We start from the raw sequence: 27,184 nt of genomic DNA, 5'->3' as shown, positions 1-27,184 counted from the left end.
CAATGTGAATTGAATAACAGTTCTGAGCTGGATATAAATCTGGATCGTTTCTCTCAGTAAGTAAGCCCCCTGAGAGTGCTATGTGTAGTCGACTTTGGTGTGATGCACCCATAGTTCCCAAATGTTTAGGACAGCAATCGTAATATAAAAATTGAAAACACAAGAATTTGAATCCTTTAGATGCGTATATTTCATTGATATATTTTGGAGCCTGTCTCAAGGATTTCATTGAATATAAACATATAAATGAAAACTATTTACATTAATTCCTACAAAACTATGTAAGAAAAATTTCAAGCGAAGCATTATCGGTTTAGCTATTTTTATCTTATTATTTCTATAAAAACATTTAATTTTATTGCTACAAAATCATAATTAGGAATTGCTTCAATACATTCATCAAACAATATTTCCTTCACTCGGGTTAAGATATTAACTTAACTTATTAAACATTCACGAGAAAGCCATGGGCGTAGACATTTAACTAAAACACAGCATTAATTGCTAACCTGTCGCCTATTTAACAAAGGCCTCAGGTGGTATTTTATTTTCTTTGTGGAGTTTATCAAACACAAAAGCAGCATGATTGTAGTCCCAATTGGTCTCCTCCAGACATCTGCAGTAAACAGAATTTAGTTATACACATTTACAAGTACTATAGTATTTCAAATATCTGCTCACTTTTTGCTCCACTCAATGTTCATGTTGCTTTGTGCGCTCAGCGTTTGCACCATCTGAATTTTCGTTGCCTCATCAACGCCTACCTGTGTCGATTGTAGTGTGGCAGCAGCGACAGCTGAAGTCTGAAATTGAAATGATATCTGGAGTAGATTATATTTTCACGAAAAGTGTTGCGTTTAACTCACGCTAGGCTGATTGATTTGCAATCTGCTTTGTAGGCCACTAGACAGCCCCGAACTTTGTATGGCTGCTTCATTATTTACTTGTGCAGTGGCAGTAGGCTCGATTGATTTCTTGAAGAATCGTACTTGGGATTGTGTTGCTACTGTGATCAGCACCATCTCGTTTCGAATGCAAAACCCGCTGCCAGCAGGCACAATTATGTACTGTCGTTGGAAATAACGCAAGTCTTCAGAATCCCCATCAATGTCCTTGAACAAACCGGCCACAGTGAAAACAATCATTTTCGGCTGAAATCAATCACCACAAAAAGCGTAAATATATATGCGCAGAGAAATGGAAATGGAGGTGTTCATACCGTGAACAAAGTTAAGTCGACGGTGAAAGAGCGTGGGTAATGCTTGGTTTTCGGCAACTCGGCGAGCATCGACACGACAGCGAGGCGGCCGAATCGAAGTAAACGCAACCTGGTGTTATCATCGGTGTTTTGGCGCAGTAAACTGCGATTGTAGCGCCAATATTTTTCAAGCCTATGCACATGAACAGGGTATAAAAATATGTCTTTGTACAGCGAAATGCTGCTGCTGCCACTTACCGGCCGACTTGACTGGCTGGCGGCACCAGTAGCGAGAGCATCGCTTGGTCATGGTAAGCATCAAGTAATGGCTGGCGATTGTCCGAATCGAATATCAGGAAGTACTGCTCCAGGAATTGTCGTATAATTTCTGTACCATTCGGGTCACATAGAAAAGAAGCTTTGGCAACCGGCATGACAGCAGCCTCTTCTCCCACATCAAACTGGATCATCGGCGTCAAGTCTTGCCCGTCCTAGGCGAACAGTGTAAGTAAATAACTTTTGCGAATGCACGAATAGAAAGTTGGCAGTGAAGTCTACTTACTAATTTCCTCAATTTTGGGAATTTACGCTGGATCTCCCTGTGAATGAATATATGACGGATGCACTGACTGGATTATTACATTTAAGATTCTAATTAATACAATAAAAATGGAGCAAAAGGCAAAAAGGAGGAGCCGTAGTCGAATGTACTCTCTTTTCAATATTCACTCTTAATTTTTTCTTTCCAAATTGTGGAAACCAAACCTAAAGGATTTCATGGACACAGAACAAACGCATTGTGTCGCTGAAGCAGTGAGTTATTAACATTAGTGGGTAGAAGCAAATACATCAACAAGCATTGCCATATGTCGAAACAAATTTCCATCGACCCAGTTGTTTGCAAAAAAAGTGCTATGCGGTGCTCAGAAACTATGGACTAATATTCTTCTTTGGAAGCTCTTGTTTTTGTTCTATATTTTTTAATTATTTTTTTATTTTTTTTCGAAAAACTGAGCACCAATAAATGTTTCTTGGCCATTCGCCACTATTCAGTTCTAACTATAACTTTTGCCGAGTTTCGTAGACGTTTCTTTTGGTAAGTTATGTATCCGTGAGCAACTATTTGCTCCTCTTCTTTTGATTAAAATGTTTTTTGTATTTAGTTATGTGTTTTTATTAAATCAGTTTCACGAATTTGGCTTCATTTGGTGTTATCACAGGCTCACACCCAGCAATGGGACACCAAAGTCACACCCATTCATGGCGATTTATCGTCGAATTATAAAAGTTAATTGGCTGCCGTTGGCGCTTAAAAACACACGCGCTTCGGTGACCTCTGAACTTAGCAATAGCCCGCCAGCAATGCGCACACGCTCTTATCAAACAGTCGGCGACCAGCACACATACAAATGCGCAATTGTTGTGAAAATGCAATGCGGCGAAGGCTAGTAATCGTTCGTCAAAGCGAGGCAAGCTATAAGCGCACTCTGACCATTTTGCCATCCGTGTTATTAACTTCAGTTTGTTCAATATTATTATTTAGTTTGCTTGAATACTCCAACTACTTTGGAGTTAAGTAACGTTAGATGAAGAATGTCCACAAAAATCAGGCAAATTCAGTTCTGCTAAGATGCCTTGCTGTGAGAGATTTTTGGAAGACATTTATTGTTGCTAAGTCTATTTGCTTCATTTTTTATTTTTTTGTTCTTTTCTGTTTTTCACTTTTTTCTTTCTTTTATTGCCCATATCGGTTTCTTTATGCCGAACATCGCTTAGCTGGATTAAGCTACAAGTTTAGCTTATTTTGAGGAACGCTTGACTGACATTTTTGCTTCACATTATATCCGCTTCCTAAAGCCAAGCACAATCCTTTGAGTTTGTTTTCTCAACAGATTAACAAATCGCAAACGCACGAGGTTGCTTCCCATTTTTGCCTTTTACTCAAGCACAAAGTAATCGGAGCACTGGTGAAGTTTTGCGAAATCAGAGCTTTGCATTTCTCAAATTTCTTTCAATTACCAGTTTCAATTTTTGAGTTCAAACATGAAATGCGCAACAGATTTTGCTTCATCGAAAACTTCACCTACGCTTTACAATGTTTCCTTTCAAAATCAACACTTTTGCAAAGCACAAAACATGAAAACATATTTGAAATTTAAGTAATATTATTTGTATATCTGTAAATATCTGTTGGAATTCGCTGGAGGCAGGCTTTGCTCGCCAACAAGCGCATGTTCTTGGGACGTCCCGTAATGACCAAAGTCGTATAGACGTGGAACACTTGCGTCATCAGCGCGATAGCTCGTTACCAACATTAAAAAATCCATCTCTAAAACGTGTCACAGCAGCCCGAGAAGCGTGGCGGTCAATTCCGCGTGCGCTCCCCCATAAAGCCGCAACACTCTTCCATCCATTTAAGTTTTAAATCAATTTCATGCGTTGCACCCAGTTTCAGCTGGTCAGTGCGAGCAGTTGCCCAACTTAGAAATTCAATATTTGATACCTGACGTATTGTGCATGATCTTTGTAGCGACTGCAGAGTCCATTATTTTTCAATACCAGTTCTACGAATGGTACATGGCGTAGCGCAATTAAATGTGTTGCGGTGGGAATCTGCAGAGTAAAGCGGACGTTTTGATTAAACAAAAATTTATTAATTAAATATAAAATATTTTCTCGCTGAGTGCTCACCCTATTGTCGGCCAAGTACAGGATACGCAAATTGCGGAGCCGTACGTGCGCGTTCTTAAATGCTTCCATGGACGAAATGTTGTTGTTATTCAAATTTAACGCAACCAAATCTGGTATATTCTTTTCCATTATACCAATGGCAACAGCCATGACCGGCGAGCGGAAGATGCCGCAAAACATGCCTCTGAAATCAGGATCTGTATGGAAACTGGACATGTCCAGGGCCTTGGTCTGGGCATTATAACGCTTTGCCATGACTACTTCCATGCGTGCTTTCAGTTGATCATTGATCGGCGTCGGCGGACAGGCGGCACGCACCGACACATACGGCCGAAAGCCGTCTGGCATCTGAACTGCGCGTTCGAGGCCGTCCAATCGCTCCGCGATCCTGTGATTATCGACATAAAATGAAATAAAACTCTTTTCAGAACGCCAGTAAAGCGGTACGAGGTGCTCGGGTAAGATGGCTTGTTGTAGCACATTGACGAGTACCTCCTTCGGGTAGCGCTGACCATTGTTTATCTGAAAGTAAAGAAATCCGACTTTATTTAACAAATTTGGCACGAATCAATTGGTAGTTATAGACTTCTTGGCGTCTGTCAGTGTCGACCAGTACAAAGTGCACCAACTAAATGCGACGTGCAACAAGCGAAAACCAGCTGTTTTCCTCAGACATTGAAAACACTCGTCAATCGATCCGATATGAAAAAATATAATTACTCCTAATCTTTATTGTTGCTTATATTTTAATATGTTTCTGGCTTGAGTGTGCTGATAAGACAAGCGCGGCCAACCGATATGACGAGCGCGCACAGAAACTTGGCGACTTTGTTGCTTAACATTCGTACAAAAATCGGCATGCAGTAGACATTTACGCCAATTGCAGGAGAACTCAAGAAATGAAAATTTTGTAATGCAACAGCCGGGTGTGAAAAAGTTTTGCAAGCGACAAACAAAGAAATCTAATCGGGAATAAAAGTACAAAAAGCAAATCAAAAGGGCGAAAATGCGGCGAATTATCTGTTGCGGCTGCTGTGCGCGCGACAGTGACGAAGTGAACGATGAAGGTGTTTCGGGCAGTTACTGGAATATATACAACAGCAGAGGACAACTCAAGCAGCAAGAGCACGTGAGTAACAGACAAAAACAAAAATAGTGAAGGGAAATTACAGTTCAATACAAACTGCAAATTGCAGGGCACACTCTCGACGATCGTTATGACGGAGCCAAGCGGCAGCACCACTGCACGCAATTCTGCGGAGGATTTCGTGGACATAGAATTTCCGCAGGGCAGCTTTGAAGAAGACCGCTTCAGTGACATGTCGGCTACGATATTTAAGCAGCAACATAACTAAGGGGAGGAATAGTAGAACGAGGATTTTTACTTGTGATAATTACTATTTAATAGTTTAGTTTAAGTCGAAAAACTAGAATACTTAGTATAAGCGAAGAATGTACGAATGTACGGAATTAGGTCGTGCATTACTAAATGAGGGTTATTCTAGGCTTCACAAAATAAATTGGGGATTTCAAGGAAATCTTTTTTTTTTTTTTTTTAATTGGATGTATTGATATTATTGGCAAACTGGAAACTTTATACGTAGTTATAATACTAATAATAATATTACAAAGAAAACATACAAGGTGGCACACAATTCTTCATCCAATTATTTTTAAACAACTTTTTTTACTATATAAAAAAATTAATTTGAGTGGATATCTTTATTTTAACCTTTGACACAAGTGTATCTCACTCATCCCATATGGTGCATAAATTTATTTCCGCTACAACCCAGCTGATCATGAGAATCAAAAAGCAAAACAAATTTGTTATCTTCAAGTACTTAGAAGCCCGGTAAATATTCCTGGAAGGTAAGAAATAGCTGATTCTATTAGTTTTGCTGCTTTTAACCGAGAAATGAAAATAAAAACAAAACGAGAAAAACAGGAATTTCATTAATTTTTATCGTATTTAGGTAATAATTGCTGCCGTGAACTAAATAGTGTGAAATATCAAAATTTTCCTTTTTTTTTTAAGTCTAATTTGTTCAATATTTTCCATTTCGCTGCACTTTTTGAGTTTAATTGAGCAAATAATCGCAATAAAATTCAAAGCGGAAGCAGAAAGAGTTATTGCAGATGGTCTTAAGGAGGAGTAGTTGAACACGATCTATTTCCTGGCAGCTTTGACTCAGCTTTTGCGACAGCAACGCAAAGTGCCAAGGTACAGTGAATAGAAGGCCAGGGTTTAACCATCGTCAATAACAGAATAAACGCAAAATATCGAACGTGTGAAATTTCAAATTGTTCAATACCGACAATACAAATATATTTATAGAAATCACAAGCTCTTCTTTTATGCTGTGTGAAAAATGTATGGCGATATCTATTAACAGTAGGTGTCTCATTAGATGGAAATGTGTCCTTACTTTCAATTAAAAAGACGCTTCAGTGCTACTTGAGGAGTGCCAGACTGGAACTTCAACCATTTCACCTACCTAAGAAGGCTTAGCCAATTTAAAACTTTGAATCCGTTTTTCTCGAATTTATGATTTTTTGAGTTATGACGTGCTTTCAGGAAGCAAACACTTCATTCCTTGTATCGACATGTATTTTTGTTACTATGCCTGAGAATAGAGCGATTTACATAACTTAGAAGTGAGTCACTGAAGTGATTAAATGGGCGAAAGCGAGGTTCTTAGAAATTGGAAGTACTTGAAAATGATAAGCACATCTATTTCTAATTGATTACAGCTTGCTCGTAAATATTTACACTCTAAAAACACACATCTGCACGCGCATATAATACGCCAAGCCTAGAGATAAGGATCGATAAGTGATACATATGATAAATGCAAGTATTTAAGAAGATATGGAAAATTGAACGCAAATAAAAGCGAGCTCAAAACAATAAAAAAATAATGACAAAAAACTAAAAAACAAACACATTTCGAACTGCTGCTAGCTTGATTAGAGTTAAAATACTAGACAGGCTACTATCAGCACAGCTACCTTGTGCCAATTCCACTCCCCAAAAGTCCAACCAAAGCCAACTAGAGAAGACAAAAAAAAAGATATTTTAAAACAATAGCCGTAAGTAGACCAAAATAAAAAATGCAAAGCACCAATGACTGTTTGTAGACTCACACAGTCGCATAGCACACAGTAAAGAATGCCACGACCGCACGGCTGCTTGCATAGTTGAGAGTGGCCGCTGATAAGACACCAGGAATACACTCGGCTTTTAGAACAGTATAAAAGCTTGTGTGTATGCGGAGATCCGCCTAACGACCCACCACCCACCACTCACCACTCATATTTCACCGCCCACCTTTGCGGCAGCGGCGTTACACTAATGCGATGCTCTGGAGTAAGCGTTCACAGAAGGAGAGCTTCTCATGCGGGTGAGCGAGTAGTAGTTGGCGGCCGTGCTGTAGAGTGGAGAATCGGTCATTTTAGACGCTCATTTAAACAACTTCGTTACTTTTTAATATCTCTGTTGCAAATTATGGTTTTTTGTGATTTATTTTACAAACATACATGCCTTGGCATGTGTACTGTGCCGTATGAAATGCGTTTTGCTCACAAGCACAAACAACCTATAGTATGTGGCTATGTGTGACTGAGTATTTAATGAATGTGTAAAGATTTGCGGGAGCATGCATTGTTGCTGCCTCGTGTGAAACTCATTTATTTTGCGATAAAACCATCACAGAAAGAAACAACAACTGAAGTACGAAGGAGTGCAGCACTGCCCCTAACGACACCTATGCCGCCAGTCGCCGGTCGTCGAATGTCGTCATAGAGTGTATTTAACAATAAACTCGAAAAAGTGAGGCGAACAAAAGTGAAATTGACATACGCTGTGCAACCGTGAGCTGGCGACGTTGATGAAAAATATATTTCAGTTACTCAAAGACCGTCAAAAAGTGTATACGAGTATTTAGTTTATAATAAAACAGTATAAAAACAAAAGCATTTTGCGAAATGGGTAGCTGCTGTTCAAAGGATCCAGACTCAAAGACCTCGTGGAGTCCTTCGGAGGCAAATAATGCGGTACGAAATGAAGTGTAGACTTTTTACAAAAGTAAATATAAGAAAGTGTATGTGTGTGTGAAACGCAAGATAAACTAGAAAAGCAGAGAGAAGATAAGGAATAAACTGCGAAATATAAAAACTACAGAATATAAAAAAAAATACTGAAAAAATGTATTAAACAAAACATGTTGAGAATTTTTACCGTGAAACAAAAGCAGTAAAAAAAAGTACAGAGAATTCAATTAGCACAAAATTATATAAAATTCTTCAATTGCTATCCAAAATTTTGTTACTTTAAAGTTTGTTGTAATCTAAAGTACATAAAAAAATATTGATGATGTCTTAGTCATACAGAAATATTCTCAACATGAGTCAGAAGCGCTTAATCACACGGCAGCAAGTGGGAAGTGGGTGGGGAGTTGGAAGCAATAACTCTGGCGCTGCTGAACAGACTCTTGCATTGTTTTCATTCAATTCAAAGGTAGAATAATCAACTCTAAGGAATTTAGACGGATATCAACGGTATATTGCCACATTCCATTTTCGTTCGATAATTAAAGTAAGAGTAGAACGCAATGGTTTTGTAAATTTCTATTAATTTGATCTTTGTGATTACTGGGTGACGCACTGCTTTTCGCGGGCACTGTACCTGCTGAAGTAATTAGCATAGTTAGCAGTCTGTATATCGAGGCAAATTTAATTGAAAATAAACTGTTCTATTTAGTACCCAAAGTGGGTAATTAGTTGCCGCCATCCATCTTTATTATCCGACGCTAATTCAGTAAGGAAACGCAGGTACCTGCTGGCAGGCGTACAGGCTAACATCAAACTGATGGGAAGTGTCTAAAAGTAGCTGCCCTTGGGAAGGCAAAGAAAACCACTAAGCCTTATTTTATGCCATGAAATAGCTTTTCATACGAAACCATCTGCCGTTAGGAGGTTGCACAAAACGGCAGAGTTGAATTCTACAAATAGAAGCAGGTTTAGCGATTTTGGGAAGTCTTGGCTTAAACCAAATAATAATAATAAATATAAGGAAATAATAATAAATAAAATAAATAAAATAAATGAAATTCAAAAATTATAAATAAATAAATTATAAAAAAAGTTTAAACAACTAATAAAATATAATAGTAATAAATAAAATAATTATTATAATAATAGAGTTAGAGCGAAAATAATGCAAAAAATTTCAAGATTTAAAAGAAAACTGTATTCACTTCCTAATCAGCTTGCAAAATCCAACGTACAAGGTAGCACCCGACCATGTAGAAAGGACTTACCCACCCAGACGCAGGGGTTAAATAAAGAAAATCATCTCCTCAGTAAATGCGGTATAAGGAATAAAAATAAATTAATAAATATGAAAGTATATTGCTACGTTCAATAGTATAGTAAAAAAAACGTATAAGGAAAATAAAAAAAGATAACGTAGAAGAATAATATATACATATGTAAGTAGAATAAATTTATTCACGTTAAAAGTGCAAGTGTAGTGCTTTCTCCGCCCCACCCATACCGTTCTCAAGACTCTCAGCTGAGTTTGTCAGCCATCGCCTTTTTTGTGGTTATCACAAGACAAACAACGTCAGATAGCGAAAAATAGATAACTCAACGCGCTGTTCTATCACCAGCAGCGCATAGAAGTACACTTTTCATGACCATGACAAAAAATAGCACTTACGCATTTTTAGAATTTGTTCAATAACTACTAATTTAAGCGGATAGTTATGAAACCAAGCTTTCAACTCACTAACAAAAGAAATTTATTTTCTTAATTTCATCAATTGCAGAGCACAACATCGACAATTGTCGCACAGCCAACAACCGACAATAATTCGGCTGGAGTGTTTACGAGCACAACAGTTGTGCCGATTGACACAGATGGTGCGAATTCCGAGACGATAACAACTATCATAAAAACAACAACAGTCACAGAGAAGGTGGCGGCCTCGAGCGAATGAATGATGAACTGAGTAACTGACTGATAGCGTCGATGCACAGTCAATGGGACTGCAGGAAATGCAATGGAAGCATTTAGCATTAATTCATACACATTTAAGTTAAAATAAGCAGACAGTTGAATGCCATGAAAGAACCGAGTCAACAGTACACATGTATAGATTTATAAAAATATATTTACACACTAAACCGAAAATATTGTATATCGATTTTTTGAAATTTGTGTTAATAAATATTTTTTTTGTAAGTACCCACTTTAGGTGTTTATGCCATTTTTAATGAACTTACCCAGAAAATTCGACGGCTTTTGCCGCCAAACTCTGAAACGCATTTAGTAGCAACAAAGCAGAGTTAAATGCAATGTAGAATCTGTTGCGCGAGCAAAAGAAAACAAATTTCATTCTTATTGAGCTGGCGCAGCAGACAAGATCAATTTGCGCCGCTGTCCGTACCGCCCCACCCCTGACACACTCGTCGCCGCCGCTGTTCATCCAGTTCTAATCAACCGATTGGCGCAGCATTGAAAAGTGCTCGTATAATCGTCAATCAGTTTAGTTTAAATACCCGTCGCGGCAACAACATCCCTCTCAGTATTCAACGCGAACAGTTCTCATGATATTCAAATTTTTAATTTAATTAAATTAAATCAAATTAAAGCACAAATTCAAATTTGAATCGAATTGAAGTTTGCACGTCAACAACTTGATTGAACGAGTGAGTTGTTTTACAACAGTGTCGCGTTTTTGGTTCAAATTATATATTTTTTTCTGTAATCTATTAGGTTGTTATTGCTATTTTGGTGGTTGTGGTGGTTTTGAACTCGTGACAAATGGCACAACTTGTGCTCTTGATAATGGCCGCCATTGTGGGAACCAGCAGTTTTGCACAAGGTTTCGTGCTGCCACACTTCGCCCAGCTGATGGGAGCTGACTACGAGTACGTTGAGGAGACGCCGGCTGCGCCCATCCCAACGCCAAACTACATCATGCGCATCGCACATCACAACGAGTTACGTGAACCCGGACTGGCAGAGGTCACCAAATTCATCGATGCCGCCGCGCCATCCAACAATCACGAGAGTGCCGAGTCTAATGCCATCGAAGCGTCGAAGTTGGCGCACAAGCGCACGGGCGCGACAGCAAACGATGAGCAACGTCGACGACAAAACAAGACGCTAACCTACACAGAGCTTGATCAACTGTTGGCCCATTGGCAGTTGGATAAGCAGCGAAATACCTACGAGATGCAGACCAGTAATCGACGTGGAATCGATGCGCGTCGGAATTAAGTGGATTAACGCATTTAGATAAATATTCTCGTGTTGCTTTCGTTTTATTGTAGTTGAAGAGGGAATGACTGTATTGGTGCAATCGCTAGTGGCGCTGATAAGGCGGCAAGGAATTTGCGTTGGGAATGAAATATTTATATTTGATAATTCGTTTTTTTTTTTTTTTGCTTTTATTATTTCATTATAACTTTAATTGTACAATAACAGCGCTCTTGATCCCGCGACTTCTTTGGAATTACGTTAGCACGGCTGGGTACTTTGGCGTTCCGACAGTTGGGCGAAGGCGAACGGTGCAATTATTAATTACCAACTCATTTACGTATCTCGAATTTGTCTCTCTACAAATATTTGTTAAGCTACATTTATCTCATATTAATACTGGTTCTAATCTCTGTTAAAATAAAAGTCTCGACTTGAGTTTGTATAAAACAGATAAAAGGTAAAAGGAAATTCTCTATAAATTTGATTTCGACGGTGCTTGAGAGTAATTAGATAATGTTTAGATAAGATAAGACAGAAACGGTGAGATTACGACACGGTCACGCCATAAAACAATTCCAAATTTCTGTTGATTTTGCAATGTATCTTAACTTTACTGCAATGTTTTCAGAATGATGACACATCAGCTCCTAACTCCATTTCGTCGAAGAATTATTCAACTTAACCCGCTTTTTTGGATAATTTTCTTTATACTTAAAACCAAACACTCATACACATACAAAAAGGAAACGAAATTTACTATAACTAAGTACCAGAGCGATTTATTAAAATCAATTAAATTCAATGGTAAATTTACATTTGCTTTCCGTTTAAATTCGAATTAAAAGAAAAATCACATACGAATAAATTCAATTGTATTTAGGCTGTAGTGACCACATTTTGTGCACTGCCGTTCTGTATAATAACATCAGCATTTGTCACATTTTCATTCTTTGGATTGCATTCGAGTTCTTGCAATCTAAGCTCTGTTGCGCCTGTGGCACTTTTCGGCAGTGGCGCATCGTCCTCCATGGTGCTCGGAGTCGCTGAACTGCCACCGATCTCGGAGCTTGTGCCTGTCACCACCACAGTCGGTACTTGTCGATTGCGCAACCGCTTGGCTATAGGTGGAACAAACAGATCATATTTAATTGTCGTGCACGCGCTGTCAGTGTAGATGTGAGCATTTGAGTCCCAGCCTAGCTTGGCGTACAGCCAGGAACATACCAAGCCCACAAACAACGTGACGAGAAAGCCAATAACTGAATACCACATATACGAGATACGATACAGATAGAAATAATGCGGCTCCTCTGTTTCCGTCGCTGTCACCGATGCCATAGTTGTGAAGATATCTCTGATATGTGATGTTGGCTGTGTTGCGGGACAGCCTTCAGTAGACAATTCTAAGGTCGCCGGTACCGGCCTTGGCTTGCGAAAGCCTATCCAAAAACTAAATGCCAAACTAGTGACTAGTCCTGTTATTGCACCCTTTTGGTTTGCGAAAGGGAAGTACATGCCGAGCGTAAAGAGACCCAATAGTGGTCCGCCAACAATGCCGAAGATGGAAAGCGCCGCCTGGAGAACGCCGGTTAGTGAGCCGGCGACGAATGCCAAGCCGATGCATGCAGCACCATAAATCAGATTGAAGACTTTCGAAAACCACGTGCTCCTTGAGTCGCTTAGTGGCTTTTTGGTTTTCCAGAGCAGTAACGGCTTCATGTAATCTTCGACGGTGACGGCAGCCAGCGAAGAGATAGCTGATGAAATTGTCGACAGACTTGCAGAAAATATGCCCGCCACGAAGAGACCCGACAGACCAGGTAGGCTTCCCATTGTATCTACGACAAAAAGTGGCATCAATTGATCACGTGATGAAATGCGTCCTTCCAATAACGGATCACAATCCTTGTAATAGTAATATATACACAGGCCAGAGAAGCAGGTACTAAAACTTAAAAGTATTAAAATTGGCAAATTCCACCACAGCGCGGCTTGCGATGATTTCAGATTACGAACAGATAACATCCGTTGGACCTGCGTCTGGTTGACACCATACAAAGATAGATATGTGCCTATGCCGCCAAAAATTTGCGTCCACCAAGTGTGACGTACGGTTGGATCTACACGGAAGTCCAGAAACTGAATGCGGCCACCTTCCCCAGCGACGCGCCATATCTCGCCCCAACTACCTGCTTTGATGGTGGCGCAAATGATGACACTGAACACGGATACAAACATTAACAATGACTGAAAAATGTCCGTGATAAGCACTGCCTTCATGCCGCCCAAAGTGGCATAAAAGGTACACACAACACCTACGACAACTATCGAGAAAGTTTGATTTAGACCAGTTACGGCCTCAAGGGCCAGCGCTGGCGCATACAGCACAATTCCCATGTAGAGCGTCATCTGGGTGGTGAAAGCGAGTGAGGCGCAGAGTCGTGTGGCGTATCCAAATCGCAATTCCAGGTATTCGTAGACAGAAGCAGTTTTCAGTCGATAGAAAACGGGCAATATGAGATAGGCGGCTGCTGGCGTGGACAAGACGTACGAAATGTTAATCAGCACAAACATGGTGCCGTACTGATAATTTTCCATTGAAACACCTAGCAGAGTGACGGCAGACATGAAGCTAGTCATAAGACTAAAGGCGACGGGCAGAATTGACATCTGACGGTCAGCGAGCAGGTATTCCTTGGTGGTCTGCTGCTTGCCGCCCGTCAACCGGTAGTACAGCCCAATAGCTGCTGAAGCAATTAGCACAATCGCAACGATTCCGTAGTCGAGGGCACCGAACGAAGCCATTTCATTCGATGTAGGTAGTTGAAAGCGATGAAATGATCTGCGAGTAACTTTAATTAAAGTTATGACTGGTCACATTTAATTATTCTTCCACTCCGCGACCCACTACAGTAGAGGCACTCCTAATGCTGTTTTCTCTGGTGTATAACACGCGAGCGACTGATTTATAATTATGCGTCCATTAAGTGGGTACCTGCTAAACGGAGATTTTCACCTCATAAAGATAATCTTTATTGGCCAACCGTTTGTCGATATTTTATCTACGCTCGTTAACTATAATGGCACTACTTCAAGTACTATCTGCACGGTTTTAGTTAAAACTGTCGAATGTTAGTGATTATGCAGGCTAGAAATTTGCCTAATTATTAGCGTCTTGCAAGAGTTTGGGAAAACGTTTTGTGTGCGAAAAACACCTTCGCGCTGCCGAATCAACGCTATTTTTGGCAGGAGCGAACTTTTATAAACTTCCGTGGCGATGCTGAGTAGGCAGCTGGCATGAGTGTTATGGTGTCAACAGAACAACCACCCAGCAACCCACCTACCCATTTGCCGGCGCGTTTATAGGTGCAAAGTATGGACTGCGTACTCGATACCGACGATTCCACACCGCTCGCCAAGGCGGTTATTGCGCGGGATTTTATAGGCAAACACTGTACGTGCAGAGAATTTATCAATTGACGCCGTCGTCCAAGCGATTTTACGACTAGTATCGCGCCGGCAGCAGCAGCTACATTTCCAGAAATATGCAATAACTATAGGATGTGAGGACGGCGCGGGTGTGCACATGAAGGCACATCGCAAATGCAAATACTACGTTCTATGTTAGCCCGCGTAGCTATATCTTGGATATCAGCTTTGTATAAACACCTTTTAATTGCTTTGCCGCTTGGTGTTGTTATTCTTATAATCGCCCAAATTTGTTCGGTTGCTGGTATTTGTGGATTTTTTGGATCTTTTCAACGATGTTTGCATATTTAGCTTTCGCTAAAGCTTTCCGGCTTTTTGCGCCGTTCTCTTATTGAAGGTCAGAAATATGATATGGTATTTGTTTTCAGAGCTGTGTTATGGATGTGACTGGAGTCGTTGAACACACGGGCAATAAAGATGTTAAGGCTATAAGGTCAAAGCCATGGTTCAGAACGTATAATTATAGCTCTACAATTGCAATATCGAAAAAGGGTAGGATCTCGCTTCGGTGGCAAAAAACATACCCAGCCAGAGCATTCGGTCAAACACTAAAGTTTCATCATTTTTGCAGAAAATTTACAAGGTTTTTGGGTAATAGTTTTAACTCTTAAGGGGTAACACCACTGTACAAATTTCAAAAAATTGATTTTTTTTTTATAAGCTTAAAAAATTCTTTGAACCTTTTAAAATACAGAACAAAAAGTTGTATACGTTACCGAAGTTTATTTCATAAATATTTTAAGCTTGTAACCAAGCGTTAGTGACTGCTACCTAACGATTTCTCCAAATTTCCAAACTTTAAACGCGTTTTTCTCAAAACACGTTTTCTGAAATTGGCACGCAGCATAACTCAAACAATTTTAAATATTTTTAATCAGGTTTTTCACTACGTCTGTATAATAACCTTCTTAAGAAAAGAGCGTAGGGGATTTTCGATAGATTAATTTAAACGATTGTCATAATTATTTAAGTACCGTTTTTTTAGTCCAAAATAGAGTTTTTTCCTTCAAATGCTTGCTAACTCCACAAAAATAAATATTTTTTAAATCCCCTACGTGTTTCTCTAGCTATTCTTATCTAGATTAAGAAAAAAAAAATTTCCTTGTTCCAGATTAAAATTTGCACCCTCTGTGCTGCGTGCCGCGGAGCTCCTTCAAGAGAAACCACATTACAAAAATGTCTCCAATGCCGCCATTTTGTAAAATTTTTCGATCAAACTTTGTAGTTTTGTATTTTAGTATATAAGTAATAACTTCCCAAATCAGAGTGATTGTTTTCCCTTTCTTTCTATACAAAAAAATTCTTTAAAAATCGTGTTTATTTTACGCGTGTAGAGTGGTGTTACCCCTTAAGGGGTTATACGCAGTTATGACTTTCAAAAAAATCGATTTTTTTTATTGCATTTTTGTAATGTACATATATTCAAAAGTATACGCGCTAAATTTGAAGTAGATCTGAGCAATACTTTCGGAGTTATACCTAAATATGTAGAGATGCCTCGGCACGTTTTAAGGTAGGTATTGAAACTTTAAATGTGTTTTTTTCAAAACGGCATTTTTCAAGTCGGTGTACACGATATCTCGAAAACGGCTTGTTTGATCGGTCAACCGTTTTAACTCAATCTTTAAAGATACATTTTCTAGTAATTAATCGTTCCTTTTGTAAATCTGATACTTATTTTCCATTTTATAATCAATTTACGGCCAAATTTTAACGTAAAAATCGAAATCATTTCTTTTAAAAGCTGCCATTTTGTGAAAATTCACTATTTTGATTAGCCGAACGATTAATTACTAGATAATCGAATATATTAACAAAATTGGTTTGGTTTTTTGATTTCAGATAATCCAATCCTGAGTTACGATGTACACCGTAAATCGTCTTTTTTTAAAGGAGGTTCCAGAAATCGCCTGCAGCGCACTCTATAATCAACATTTTCATAAATAAAAAATTTTGTTACGTTCTTGAAGGATGCTTTTATAACCGCCAAAAATTTTCAAATTAAAATATTCTGAAGTTTCTTCAGGATAAATCCTTGACAACCCGTCTTTTATTTGCTTCATAACTGCGTATAACCCCTTAAAAAGCATTTATAATGGAATTTCTGTATTTTGTTCTTCGTGGAAACCGATGATAATTAGAAACATCAAGAGTATCCCCCTGGTTATTGTTGGTTTTACGGTAATTCACTAGGCCCTGCCAGTGCGCTGTAGTCACAGTTTATGATCATCTATCTCATCTAGCGGCAGGCCCATGAAACGTGCTGTTTCGATAGGTTCGGTCTGGAGGAAGTGGTGTTAGGTGAAAGGGTTTGAGAGGGCATGTGAGTGGGTGAAGCGGAAGCTTTTCGGCTGCAATAGGTTATGGTTGGATTCCAATAACGACATTCGGGGGTCGAGTGTTTAGGAAGGTGGCAAGAGTCTGCCGATGATACTGTCCCATCCAGTAGTTGTAGTCGGGTTTGGTTCTGGATTACGTCGGTGTAATCGAAGAGACTGACTCACCTCAGGCTCAGGTTCTACCAGGTGTCTGCGGGGGTGATTCCTGCGGTAACACTTTAGCAGAAATTGCTTGCTGAGCATTTTACTGTGCTCCTTGGCCGGGCGCATAAAAACTACATTCCGAAGGTGTTGCAGAGGAGATATCGGGAGGCATGCCGTGACCCTGCTGATGGCTAAGGAAGATAGATTTACAAGGTTTGCCCTTTAACTAAGGTGAAAAAAAACATTGTGAGGGGAACTTCGCCTACCACGTTATAGTCGCATTCTGTACGATCATTCCTTATATACAGTGCACTCGCGGTAACTCGAATAGCCGCTAAGTCGAACGACGTGCTAACTCGAACACATTTTTTTCCCTATTGACTTCTTTGTAACTCGAACAATATTAAAGCGCTATAACTCGAACAAAACAACAAATTTATTTGTACACACATTCTTTTCAAACATGTACATTTTGTACATACATACATATGTAATAGTATATGTATATAAATTATATGTATACTAGGGTATTGTCCATATGAATATTTCGACGTTAATATCCCGTTAGTTTTAGGGGAACAACATCTTGCATTGACCAAATTGCTTTAAATTTGTCATTTGTAGTGTAACAGTGCACGTGAGTAATGGATCGTAAAAGGTTGAAGTGTTTAACATTAAAAGAGAGGGCTGAAGTCCTTAACAAAATTAAACGTGGACGTAGTGTTACTTCTCTAGCGAAGGAATATGGGGTAGCCAAGTCCACCGTAAGTCTTATAAAAAAGAAAGATAAGGCGATTTTAAAAGCAGTAAACAACACGTTTTTGGGTCCTGGGAAGAGGAGAACTTTAAAAGCTTCTGAGTTTCCTAAAATGGAAGCCGCTTTATTCAAATGGTTTCTGTCCCAAAGAAAAAAGAATTACCCAATAAGTGGACTCATCTTGAAAGAAAAAGCGAAAGCTTTTCATACCCAGTTGTGTGCGGAAAATTCTACATTTTTTGCCAGTGACGGGTGGCTTCAAAACTTTAAGAAACGTTATGGAGTACGCTTGTTAAAAATTTCTGGAGAAAAACTGTCATCACAGCCAGAGCTGGTAGACCCTTTCAAAATGGCTTTACAAGAAAAAATAAAGGAAATGGAGATATGTGCCGACCAAATCTATAACGCCGACGAGTCCGGATTGTACTGGAAACTTCTTCCTGAGAAAACTTATGTTTCGTTGTCGGAAAAACAAGCACCGGGAAGAAAGTCTGAAAAGCAGCGTTTTACATTTATGGCATGCACTAACGCTACCGGCAACCATAAGCTTAAACTTCTCGTTATTGGCAAAGCAAGAAATCCTCGTGTTTTCAAAAATTTTAACTGTCCGGTAGAGTACAAAAATTCCAAATCAGCCTGGATGACTTCGGCGATTTTCAAAGACTGGTTTCATAATTCGTTCGTGCCGCAGGTAAAATCCAGATTCATTAAAACAATTTTTTAACCAAGTTAAATGACTCTAATATTTAGGTAAGAAAATATTTGAAAGAGGAAGGACTACCTGAGAAGGCTCTTCTTCTAATTGATAATGCCCCATCACATCCCAACGAAATCGAATTAAAGTCCGAGGATGGTTTAATTTGAACTATGTTTATGCCGCCGAATGTGACACCATTGATCCAGCCAATGGACCAAAATGTAATTCGTATAACGAAGCTATACTACAGAAATTTTCCACTGGCTTCCATTTTCAACAATAATTGCGATATAACCGAATCTATGAAAAAAATTAATTTAAGAGATTCAGTAACTTTATTAGATGCAGCTTGGAGTCGGTTAGAAAAGGAAACTGTATCCAAATGTTGGAAAAACATTTTGAGTTTTGATAACTTAGGCGACTCTGATGAAGATAATATTCCATTGAGCGTTTTAAAAAAACAATTGTTGGAAGAAAACCAGATAGTAACAGACTCTATTCTTAATAAGCTTAACAATTTAGCCCCACAGGTATTCTGACTGGAATACATGTTTTAAAACTTTGACTTCTTTATGAAAAACATAATTTACAGGTCGAATTTACGCTTCATGATGTTAACAAATGGAATGATGGTGCCGAATTTACCGACACAGAAGAAATAATTGAAACTAGTGATTCTGAGTCTGAGTTTAACAACACAACTGAGACATGTGAGCGGATATCATCTGAGGAGGCAGTTAGCTCTATCAATAAGGTAATTCAGTGGGCCACAACTGAACAAGTAAGCCCCGCAAAGGTTAACACTCTTCAATTGCTGCGTGAAAAAGCCATATTCAACATTGCTGCAGGCAAAAAAAGACAAACACACATTACAGCTTTCTTTTCGGCCTAACTTTTCTGTTAAAGCTGACTTTTTTGTGTAACTGACACAAAGACTGCCAAATATTTGATGAAAAATATTGAAACGAATTAATTATTTTAAACATATTCATGTTCATATCCATATGTAAATAAATAAATAAATTTAATTGAAAAAAATCGATATCGATGACTGTTTTTTTAACATAGCACACTCAATTGATAAGTCGAACAAATTCGATAAATCGAACAGCGCCTGTTTTAATTAGTTCGAGTTATCGCGAGTGCACTGTATTCACATACTCGTCCAATCAGTCGTTGTTCAGATGGCAACAAAGTGACATTGTTTTGATTTTTTTTCGCATATCTCCAACACAAGCTCAGATGTTTGGAAACACATCCCAAGTGACGTCAGATCATGAGCTGATTCTGCGGAATAACACTCTGTTATGGCGGACACCTTCTCAATTCTCTTCTGAAGCTTTGTTCACTGCGAATTACTAGTGCCAAGCGACCCGAGTGCTGCGATCGGTATTAACGTGGATTTAGTTGAGGAAAGCTGGAAATTCCTCGCAGTGAAAAGGCGAGAAAAGCTGGCGAGATAAATGTGCACTTTGCGCCATTATTAAAGAATCGTCAGACCACCGAAAATTATGGCCATCCGTGGTGTAGCTTTAGGTATACTCGTGATACTCGCACTTACAGAATAAGAGTTAGGGATAATTTTAATCTTCCATTTTGCCGAACGGAAATACTAAATCAAGATTTGTACTATAAAGGTTTAAAAATGTGCAATGAACTGTCAGCAGTTATAAGAAGCGACAACGGCCTGCAAAATAAATATAAAGTATAAAGTAAAATGCACTAAATTTTGCTATATAAAAAAGATACCAATCCTTTCCAATGCGGCTCTGGAACTGAACATGTGTTGCCTCCCATTTGATTTTAGTTGCTAACATCCTATCCTTTGATTTTCAAGCTTAAATTTTTTAATGCAGACCAGACACTCCCAATTCCAGTGTCTAGATTCAGCCCTAAATTTTATTTATTTATTATTAAAGTCAAAACATACAACCATAGGTTATTTTTACAATGATTGACCTTAAGAATAGTTTACATAAAAGGATTAACAGTAAAATCAAAATTAAAATTAAAAATTACAGATAGTAGTAAAGAAGTATAAGTTGGAGAAAGTATTAAAAGGAAAGTAAGGTAAAAATAGTAGTAGTAGGAGTAGGGATTAATAGGAAGAGATTTAAAGTACATTCAGCAATTTTCGGCAAGATAGCGAAGCAATTTATTTTTGAAACACGAGCTTTCTTTTATACGTTTAATTTTGTAAGGCAAGGTATTCCAAAGACGGACAGAGAACACAAAGTATTGACGTTCAGTCACCAAACAACTGTATTTCATCGGGACTAAGTTTAACGAACGGCAGGACTTTGAAGGCATAAGACGATCTTTGAGGTATCTGGGTTCCGGAGTGTTTATGATCTTGTGGAGTAAAACTAAACATTTAAACCTAAGCAAGTCGTAAAAGGATACGGAAGCAATTTTTTTCGCAAATACTGAAATATGGTCATAACGTTTTTTACAGTACACGTATCTTGCAATGTTGTTATACAAAACATTAAGCTTACTACGACACACACTATCACAAGGAGTATATAACTCACAACCATACAGTAACGTTGGTAACAAATACGTTTTAGCTAGTAGCAGTCGAGTATTTACTGGTGTAAAATATTGAGTTGTCCATAAATTTCGGAGCATACCATAAACTTTGCCTATGACAGTAAAGATGTGGTTGCTCCATGTCAAAGTTCTATTAATTGTAACCCCTAGATTTTTAACATTGTCCACATATTTAATCACATCGCCATTTAGTTTGACTTGTGTATAGCCATCGAGCTTGATATATTTTTTGTAAATAACGATGCATTGGAACTTACCAGGATTAAGAATTAACCCATTTTCAGAAGCCCACTTGCTTGTGAGGCTCAAGTCAGAATTCATATTACTTATGCAAATATCAATACAGCTAATGGGACAACTAACATATAATTGAACGTCATCAGCATATACATGGACATCACTATATTTAATCACACCGAACAAATCGTTAATGTACAAGACAAATAAAAGAGGGCCAAGGATAGAGCCTTGAGGTACACCTCTGGTTACAGGGAGAAAGTTTGACATGGTATTATCACTACATACGGCTTGTAATCGGTCACTAAGATACGTTTCTATAAGAGTCAAGGCCGACGTTGAAAAGCTAAATAAGTTTTTAAGCTTCAAAATTAAGAGCTTATGATCTACGGATTCAAAAGCCTTTGAATGGTCAAGTAGAGTTAGAAAGGTCACATGCTTTTTATTAATGTTGAGCCTTATGTCATCAGACACTTTTAGATCACGCCTAATCTTTACAACCGTTCGTTTATTTTTTGGCCTAACAATAATAGAAGATACAACTTTTATATCGTTAGCATAAGACACCCCCTTTCTATTTTCTCTTTCTTTTGGTTCATAGCCTTGAAAACTTAACTTAGTTGAATTATCTACTCTTGGTATTTGCGCCCTATTAACGTGCACAGAATCTCTACTTCTCTTGGTTTTTATTAATGCCATCCATCTACAGTTTATATATAATAGATATTATATATTATATTAACCCTTAACGGCCGAGAGCTTTTTTTGTAATACCGGTCCATAAGACGACGGAAAATTCATTCCCATGGCACCCGGTTCTACGTTACCGGAATGACTCGGGTTTTTCCCGACCAAGGGCTGCCGCCCCAGTATATTAGCCCTGTCTAGTGTACCGTATTTTACCCCCAATCTTACGTCACAGGAGTAACTCATTGCAGCCAGTTTGCTCCAAATACTTCTCTTCCGGGCTGGCGTCGAACCCAACCCCGGACCAGAGGTATTCTACTGCTGCATTTGCCACAAACGGCTCCACCCGAACTCCACCTCGGTTAGGTGTAACCAGTGCAACGGGTGGTGCCATCTAAAGACCTGCTCAGGCCTTAAGACACACAGGGAGTGGTCCATAAGGTATGTGGTCACGTGTTGCTCCCGCTCACAAGCGGCCCCTGCCTCTACGGCTACACTGCCCTCAGTGCCGGAACATCACACTGCCGCCACAAACAACACCTCAACGGTAAGGAGCCCCCACGAGCAACACAACTCCCTTTCAAACCCACAACCCACCTGCTCCTACCCCAGTGCGGGGACACACCAGCAGCTCTTGGTCCCCCGCACAGTCTGCTTCGTGAGTCAGACCGTAGTTCCTCGGAACTTGACAACTGTCCAATGCAATTCTTGCAGTGGCTGGTGCCATTTTCGGAGGTTCTCCGGCCTGCACACCACCCGTGAGTTGACACGCGACTACGTTGCCCCCTGCTGCAGAGCTCTGCACTCGCAACCGCCCCCAGTGACGCGGCTACCAGCCAACATCAGGCCACAACCTTTGTTGCGGAACGCACAGCAGGACCAACGCAGACAACATCACGCATCCCTCACCCCCCCGAGTTACGACAACCCTCCCGCGAAGCTTCAAGCTTCTGCAACTAAACTGCAACGGACTTACGAGCAAGATTGACGAGATAGTCGACTTCATGAGCCGGTTCGGAATTAAGATAGCTGCGGTCCAGGAGACAAAACTGCACGCTAGCTCGCCCCTGACCACCAGGGACGGCTACAATGTGTACAGAAAGGACCGCGAGCGAGATAACGGTGGTGGCCTAGCGTTCATAGTCCACCATTCAGTGCAGTATCGTCTTATCGATGAAGGCATCGACCGTAGGGACAGCACCTTAGAACGTCAAGGTATAGCTGTCCGGTCAGGCGATGCCGAGCTCGAAATATATAATATTTACATACCCCCTTTCACCTGCTGCCCGGCAGGATATCTCCCTGATATTGGTGCGCTCATCAGGGGAGAAAATGGATTGGTAGTAGGTGACTTTAACGCGCATCACGATCTTTGGCATTCAAGCCTGCCAAATGATCGTAGGGAACAGCTATTGGCAGAGCAGATAGACGATTCGACGTTCAGCACTGTAAACGACGACGCCCCCACCAGGGTAGTGGGCAACTGTAGCAGCTCGCCTGACATAACAATTGCTAGCGCTGGTCTGATAAATAGCATAACCTGGCGACCTTTGCTATCGCTTGCATCAGACCACTTGCCCATTATCATCTCGATCGAGAAACCTGCCGACTTTGTTTCCGCGGATCACCGGTCATACATCAACTTTAACAAAGCTGATTGGACCAGATTCGCGGAATTTACTGAGGACATCTTCGCAGCCCTACCCACTCCCACCGATGTGCGCGCAGGCGAACGCGCATTCCGCAAGGCGATCACAGCCCCCGCGGCTCGCTTCATACCTGCTGGACGGATCCGGGAATTACGTCCCAATTTCCCAGCTGAAGCAGCCGTTCTGGCGAACGAGCGTGACCGCCTACGCCAGGCCGATCCCGGGGACCCTCGTATAAAGGACCTCAATTTGGAGATCCGGCAACTGGTTACCCAACACAAGCGGACCAAATGGGTAGAGCATCTGAAGTCCTGTAACTTCACTTCTGGTGTGAGCAAGCTCTGGTCCACCGTAAGGTCCCTGTCGAGCCCGCCGAAGCACAACGACAAGGTGGATATCACCTTCAACGGTCGTACTTCGTCGGATCCGAAGAGATGCGCGAGCTATTTTAGTCGGCAATTTATACTGCATCCTCCGGTCGACAGATCCAAACGTTGTGCCACCAGACGGTTGCACAAACTGCCATACAACAGTGCACCGCTTGCTTTCACCAGCGACGAGGTTCAGGGGGCCATCAAACACATGAAACCATCTAAAGCCATTGGCCCTGACGGATTAAACATGCTGATGCTGAAGAAGCTCGGTCCTTTGGGAGTAGAATTCCTCACCAAGGTTGGACCTACAAAAGGCTTTCGATACAGTCAGCCAAGCCACGCTACTAGATGACATTTTACAGTCGACACTCCCGCTAGGGCTGAAGAGGTGGACCGCGAACTACCTGAGTGGTCGTCACTCGTCGGTGATATTTCGAGACCAAACTTCAAAACAGAGCAAAATAATGCAAGGAGTACCGCAGGGTGGTGTCCTTTCACCCTTGCTTTTTAATCTCTATATTTCGAAACTCCCCCAGCCACCAGAGGGAGTCTCACTGGTCTCATACGCCGACGACTGCACGATAATGGCGTCGGGCTATGACATTGGTGGCCTATGCGCCAAAGTAAACGACTACCTCGCCCGCCTTTCTCGCTTCTTCACAGCGAGAAACTTAAAACTTTCTCCCACTAAATCTACGGAGACCCTTTTTACCACCTGGACAAAGGAGGTCAAGCTGCAACTTCAGGTGCACGTCGATGATACCGACGGTAAATAACCCAAGAATATTGGGAGTCACCTTTGACAGCTTGCTCTCCTTCTCAGCGCACACAACCGCTATTGCAACGAGAGTACAGAATCGCAACAAGGTCCTCAAGTCGCTTGCCGGCAGCACTTGGGGCAAAGACAAAGAAATGTTGCTGTCGACTTTCAAGGCAATAGGCCGACCGGTTCTAAACTATGCTGCGCCTGTCTGGTCGCCTGGAACAAGTGATACGCAGTGGACGAAGCTCCAGACCTGCCAAAATACTGCTATTAGGACCGCGACAGGATGTCTCCTGATGTCCCCAATCCAACACCTGCACGACGAGGCTCACATGCTCCCTGTAAAGGAGCACAACAAAATGCTCGGAAGCAGTTTCTGCTGACACCTGCTTGTGCCTGAGCCACCTCCCAGGCACATCAGGAGACATCTCCTTAACTACGTGGACGAGATCCAGGAAAAAACTGACAGACCACTCCAGGATCAGAGAGTATACAGACAGGCCATAAACGACATTCATCGGGAGACCCTTACCACCTTCTTAAGCTCCCGACCCCCGAATGCCGTTATCGGAGTCCAACCACCACCTATCGCAGACGAAGAGCTCCAGCTTCCCCGAGAGTCCCGCGTAACTTCGGTTAAGCTCCTACCTATCCAGAATCGACCCCGACATACCAAACATATGTCCGGCACGTGAAGGCACCCCGCACGACACTAACCACCTTTTCACATGCCCTATAAAACCCACTCATCTAACACCTCTCTCCCTCTGGACCCAACCCGCCGAAACAGCTAGTTTCCTGGACCTACCGTTAGATGAGCTAGACGAAGACGACCGGTAACTACACTACACTGACAGGGCGAATATACTGCTACAACAACAACAACAACGACGGAAAATTAGGTGAAAATCTAAAATGTTTATAAGGATGAAAACTTAAACTAAACATTTAAACTGTTTTATTTAGATATGAATTCAATATATTTACTTGATTTATAATTTTATATGATCAACAAACCCGGGACGTACAAAGTTGCAATATTTGTTAAGTAAACTACAATGAAATGAAAATTTAATTCTTTTCAGGCCCACGTATTGGGGCCTTTCGTCTTCTTTCGCATAAGTACTACTAAGGGCTAAGATTGTAAAAATGTATCAAATTATACCAAATGCATGATAATTTTAATTTCCTGAATGTGTTATAAGACTGTAATAAATAAATGAATAAAAAACTTTCGCGGCGTCCCAGAGTCGAATCATGCTGTTTTCATGGGGCTAGCACAAAGTGAGAGGGGTGTTAGGTGCAGTGGATTTAAGGGAGTGCGTGAATAGATGGTTAAAGTCGTGTATCGTGAGGAGTTAAAACTGCATCGTTTCGCGCGATTCAAATATTAATCTAAAGACACAATATATTTCCTCTAGGTGTTTTCTCAAATTTGTTCAACTTAACCACAATAAGTGTTATTAGTCCGTAGAAATAGAAATTTGAAGGCTATTTAAAACAATATGTATACATTTAACGGGCATTATTTGGATTTTTAATTACTTTTTCATATTAATAAAAAACGCGTAGAAGAATATGGGACTCTATGAGTTAAAACCAAAACAAAACTATAACTTACCGTAATCTGGTACCAGCCAAATGCTGATTTCGATAAATGCATAAAATTTCCGAATCTTTTCCTTGGTATGGGTGAACCTTTTCGCCGAGCATGGTCAGGCTGAAAATAATACTGTATTACAAAATTTACTTATAAATATTTTTGGAATCGCAAACCTTTGAAGTACCCGGCATATCATTCATGTCATCATCATCCTCCAAATGTGAGCGTATGGCTATTTCCGCCATTCGTCTTCTAATACCACCGGATGATTGGAGAAGCGATGGTTTGAAGCTAACACGTCGTGTGTTGCGCTCCTTGCGAGTGTTATCGCGCTCACGGTCGCGGTCACGCTCATCCCGGTCTATATAAGCGTTAAACAAGCGAATAAAAATAAATTAATTTTATGTATATATGCATGGTAGCCGCATGCGGATAGCGTCAGCACTTACCAACTAAATCATTCAATGCTACGAACCGAGAACCACTGGGCCCGTTCGTATTTGCACGTCCGCCACGTTTTGGCATTTTTTCTGTCTTCTTTTCCTGTTCAAATCTTAAACTGCTTCCAAATTACACAAGCTTATGAAAATATGCGCCACAAAAGTGCGTAAAAATTTGCAGGTAACTATTATACAAATTGCAAAATGAAGGTTTTTCTCTTTTCCAACCTCTTCTTTATGAAATAGTTTGACAATCAACGGCATTGTCAGATGCAAATGAGGAATTGTGTGGG

At 40.3% G+C, this 27,184-nt stretch overlaps 4 protein-coding genes across 5 annotated transcripts in view; 2 read left to right on the top strand and 2 right to left on the bottom strand.

Moving 5' to 3' along the window:
- Nucleotides 1–10,139, top strand: part of LOC128859329 (uncharacterized) — a 29,800-nt gene extending 19,661 nt beyond the window's left edge. The window contains exons 1-2 of one of the 2 annotated variants that reach the window (XM_054096278.1): nucleotides 7,583–7,945; nucleotides 9,721–10,139. In XM_054096278.1, the coding sequence (XP_053952253.1) occupies nucleotides 7,877–7,945; nucleotides 9,721–9,891 (240 nt within the window). In that variant the 5' untranslated portion in view covers nucleotides 7,583–7,876 and the 3' untranslated portion in view covers nucleotides 9,892–10,139. Of the gene's footprint in view, nucleotides 1–7,582; nucleotides 7,946–9,720 lie in introns of those variants that run through there. The other variant, XM_054096279.1, reaches the window with a different exon arrangement.
- On the bottom strand, nucleotides 167–27,160 carry LOC128859322 (nuclear RNA export factor 1). Its single transcript, XM_054096270.1, has 11 exons — nucleotides 26,901–27,160; nucleotides 26,625–26,812; nucleotides 26,470–26,568; nucleotides 3,890–4,411; nucleotides 3,702–3,811; nucleotides 1,761–1,797; nucleotides 1,457–1,689; nucleotides 1,220–1,391; nucleotides 867–1,151; nucleotides 682–803; nucleotides 167–616 (listed from the first exon to the last, which is right to left on the bottom strand). Exons 1-11 carry the CDS (start codon nucleotides 26,974–26,976, stop codon nucleotides 517–519), a joined length of 1,944 nt encoding a protein of 647 aa, XP_053952245.1. The 5' UTR covers nucleotides 26,977–27,160; the 3' UTR covers nucleotides 167–516.
- LOC128859327 (uncharacterized) lies at nucleotides 10,456–11,595 on the top strand. Its single transcript, XM_054096277.1, has 2 exons — nucleotides 10,456–10,603; nucleotides 10,671–11,595. Exon 2 carries the CDS (start codon nucleotides 10,719–10,721, stop codon nucleotides 11,175–11,177), a length of 459 nt encoding a protein of 152 aa, XP_053952252.1. The 5' UTR covers nucleotides 10,456–10,603; nucleotides 10,671–10,718; the 3' UTR covers nucleotides 11,178–11,595.
- Nucleotides 11,329–14,506, bottom strand: LOC128859324 (putative sodium-dependent multivitamin transporter). Its single transcript, XM_054096271.1, has one exon. The coding sequence runs from the start codon at nucleotides 13,962–13,964 to the stop codon at nucleotides 12,036–12,038; it is 1,929 nt and encodes a 642-aa protein (XP_053952246.1). The 5' UTR covers nucleotides 13,965–14,506; the 3' UTR covers nucleotides 11,329–12,035.
- Nucleotides 27,161–27,184: the final 24 nt, after the last annotated feature.

Source organism: Anastrepha ludens, chromosome 3, assembly GCF_028408465.1.
Source record: "Anastrepha ludens isolate Willacy chromosome 3, idAnaLude1.1, whole genome shotgun sequence".
Classification (NCBI taxonomy): Eukaryota; Metazoa; Arthropoda; class Insecta; order Diptera; family Tephritidae; genus Anastrepha; species Anastrepha ludens.
Note: the sequence above shows the minus strand (reverse complement) of the source record. Positions and strands in the feature narration are given on the sequence as shown.

Bases quoted from the DNA above. Each gene is read 5' to 3' on its own strand.
- LOC128859327 (XM_054096277.1), top strand. From the start codon at position 10,719: ATGGCACAACTTGTGCTCTTGATAATGGCCGCCATTGTGGGAACCAGC.
- LOC128859324 (XM_054096271.1), bottom strand. From the start codon at position 13,964: ATGGCTTCGTTCGGTGCCCTCGACTACGGAATCGTTGCGATTGTGCTA.
- LOC128859322 (XM_054096270.1), bottom strand. From the start codon at position 26,976: ATGCCAAAACGTGGCGGACGTGCAAATACGAACGGGCCCAGTGGTTCT. The intron at 1,798-3,701 runs GTATCAAATATT...ATTCATTCACAG, and splicing joins GATCATGCACAATACGTCAG to GGAGATCCAGCGTAAATTCC. The intron at 1,392-1,456 runs GTAAGTGGCAGC...TCATGTGCATAG, and splicing joins CCAGCCAGTCAAGTCGGCCG to GCTTGAAAAATATTGGCGCT.